Source organism: Myotis brandtii, unplaced genomic scaffold, assembly GCF_000412655.1.
Source record: "Myotis brandtii unplaced genomic scaffold, ASM41265v1 scaffold58, whole genome shotgun sequence".
In the NCBI taxonomy this organism is placed as follows: domain Eukaryota; kingdom Metazoa; phylum Chordata; class Mammalia; order Chiroptera; family Vespertilionidae; genus Myotis; species Myotis brandtii.
Window position 1 is genome coordinate 1,495,188 of NW_005370176.1, and position 3,056 is coordinate 1,498,243.

At 39.0% G+C, this 3,056-nt stretch overlaps 2 protein-coding genes across 3 annotated transcripts in view; one reads left to right on the plus strand and one right to left on the minus strand.

The window, feature by feature from the left end:
- Positions 1 to 3,056, minus strand: part of TMED5 (transmembrane p24 trafficking protein 5) — a 12,830-nt gene that overhangs the window by 8,929 nt on the left and 845 nt on the right. Inside the window, exon 1 of one of the 2 annotated variants that reach the window (XM_014550036.1) lies at positions 2,686 to 3,050. The exons of the other annotated variant lie outside the window; for it this stretch is intronic. Coding sequence (XP_014405522.1) covers positions 2,686 to 2,849 — 164 coding nt within the window. The 5' untranslated portion in view covers positions 2,850 to 3,050. Of the gene's footprint in view, positions 1 to 2,685; positions 3,051 to 3,056 lie in introns of those variants that run through there. 2 annotated transcript variants of the gene reach the window in all.
- Positions 1 to 3,056, plus strand: part of CCDC18 (coiled-coil domain containing 18) — a 153,774-nt gene that overhangs the window by 4,004 nt on the left and 146,714 nt on the right. The gene's annotated exons all lie outside the window — the stretch shown is intronic.

The window sequence follows — 3,056 nt, forward strand, 5'->3', positions numbered from 1 at the left end:
CTGGAATTGAACCTGGGACCCTTCAGTCCGCAGGCCGATCCTCTATCCACTGAGCCAAACCGGCTAGGGCTATCACGTGTTCTTTTTACCCATCACGTTGTTCCACTCACCCCCTTATGCCTAGTTAACCTGATTCTTCTACAGATCTGAACTCCACTTCCTCTGGGAAGTCTTCTTAATTCTCAGATGAAATCAAATCCTTCCTTTAAATACTCTCATAGCTGTATGCATTTATCTACCTTCATAGCACTTATTAGAGCTACAATTTCACATTTATTTGTGTAAGAATTTAATTAATGTCTGTCCCCATACAAGATTGTATAAAGGCATAGACTACATTTTTATTCACCATTGTATTCATAGCACCTAGCATAGTGCTTATACAAATTAAGCACTCAATAAAGATTTAAAAACATTTTTTATATATTTTTATTTATTTCAGAGAGAAAGGAAGAGGGAAAGCTAGAAACATCAATGATGAGAGAAAATCATTGATCGGCTGCCTCCCGCAGCCCCACACTGGGGATCGAGCCTGCAACCTGGGCACGTGTCCCGACCAGGAATCGAACCATAACTTCTTGGTTCATAGGTCGATGCTCAACCACTGAGCCACAGTGGCTGGGCCAAAGATTTAAATTTTTAAGTGAATGATCTACATTATTCATAAGATACATGTATTGACATTAAAAAATTTTGAGAACAATATAATATAGGGCTCATCAGTTTGTCACAGTAACTCCAGGGCAGTGTCTGGAACACCAGTTCCCTGAAATTTTAAACACTAAGACAAAAACCAGAGCTTACTTGTTGGAAATTAATCATGGAGTAGGGAAATGCAAAGGGCTGAAGATGATCTCTACCTTACACACTCCTCCTACACTGTCTAGGTTTATAGACATTAAATAATTATACTTTTCTCCTCAATGAAAACAATTAAATTGTTTAGGGAGAGTGAATGCTTTGGGGGAACAGTCCCTTTATACAAAGTATAAAGCTAAATCAAGCCAGCTACATAACACTAGAAGTGTAAATGTAAAAAACACACACACATTCGTTTAATATTTACTATGTGTCAGAGATGGTCTATGAACAATCATTTACTCATTTTTTTCAAATCTATGAGGCAATTACTATTATCTCTATTTTACAAGACAGAGGTTCAGTAACTCGTACAAAATCACACAGGTAGTAATTGAGAGGATTTCAACTCAGGCATTTTATTTCTAGAGCTAGAGGTCTTAATCATAAGAGGTCAGAAGTTAAAATAGACTTCCTCCCTAATACCTGGGTAAATACTGAGGCGTTTTTGAATAGTACAGATTGCTGTCTTACGTAGACCATTTCACTGATTTCCTTGCCTCTCATTTTGACTTACTTAAACCCATCTTCCGCACTATGCAGTGATCTATCAGACAAACATTTTTGACTCCGTTACCATGCTGCTTAAATCTTCAATGGCTCTTGCACAGAATAAGGACAAAGCTACTTAAAATGGTGCACAAGGCTAAGATCATGATCCATGATAAAGCCTCCGGATCTCTCTAATCTTTTTATTTTACTCCCACTCTAGATTTTCTAGACTTGAAGTCTCATAAAACCTCAGCACTTGTAACTTCCACTTCATACTGCCTGTAGCCAAAACACTCCCACTATGCATTTTCAGAATGCAAAATGCATATTCATTTTGTTCCTTTTTTTGAAATGTCCCCTCATTCTTGCATCCTTGTTTCACTTAAGCATCTTTCTAGATTCAAATTTATTTTCTTCAGGTATCCTTTTCTGAAACCCCAGAGAAGTGGCCCTTCTCTATGAGCACTTAACCATACTTTATTGAAATTACCTGCTTGAGCCAGTGCTCCTTAAATATTTCAAGTACCCCCTGAAAACAGGGACTCCTTCTTTTGTTTTTACCCCCCCCCCCCCAATTGTTAACTGTTCAGTAAGTGAACTTTTGAACTAGACTGGACATTTTTAAAATGTTGAGGTCTGGATTTGGTTTTGCTAATTATGTGTGACATTAGATTTTTTACTCTCTATGCTTACCTTATACACCTATAAATAATCTAATTCTGAAGTCCCTCTGCATGAAAATCCTGCATAACTCTTTATTTTGCTCTATATATGACAGTACCTGTTACTGAAAAAGATTCCCTACATCAACTTAAAAAAAGTGACACCTGTCCTGGTCGTTTTGGCTGAGTGGATAGAGCAAGGGGCCTGTGTGGCCTGAAGGGTCCGGTTCAATTCCCGTCAAGGGCACTCGCCCGCACTGGGGAGCGTGCAGGTGATTCTCTCTCATCATTGATGCTTCTCTCTCTCTCTCTCTCCCCCTCACCCTTCCTCTGTGAAATCAATAAAAATATATTTTTTAAAAAGTGAGACCTGATTATAAATTATGTAACTTGTAAAAAAATTAAAAGATGAACCACACCAGCGCATCTCTTTTTGCAGTGCTACCTTAGAGACGAAATTAGCTGTGTTGAACTAACAAGATTTCTTCTAAGAAATTACCCTCTACCAGAAGGCTATATAAATGAAGGCAATTCCCTACATAATACTGTGCAGATAAAAAGAAACCAGTGACATGGGAGAAAAGCTCATAATGCGGAAATGAAAGGTTATATCGCTTTAATATACAATTAGATCTTATTCGATAAAAAAAATATGTAACATAAGGAAATGTACCATTGCATACATCCATAGTCTTTTTCACAGGTTATACCAAAATCGGATTGCGTGATAATCACATGGTCCAATTCAAAAATCCTTAACTGCAGAAAGGACAGTGAAGACTTACGATATTTGCATTTGGGCGAGGGTGGTGGCGTGCATAAAACAAATACCATCATCTCATCCAATGGTAAAGGAGAACGTGTATTAGTCCTGTGTTGTGAAATTCTCAGTCCTGGAGCGTGGACTGGCTAGCGAAGCGACGGGCGAATTGTGAAACAGAGAAAAACCACCGACATCAGCGGCGCTGGCCTCTCTCCGACGGGAGGAAAGGGGAAAAGGCAGAGCGCAGCCAACTCCGGGTCCCGCCTAACTTCTCGGCTCCC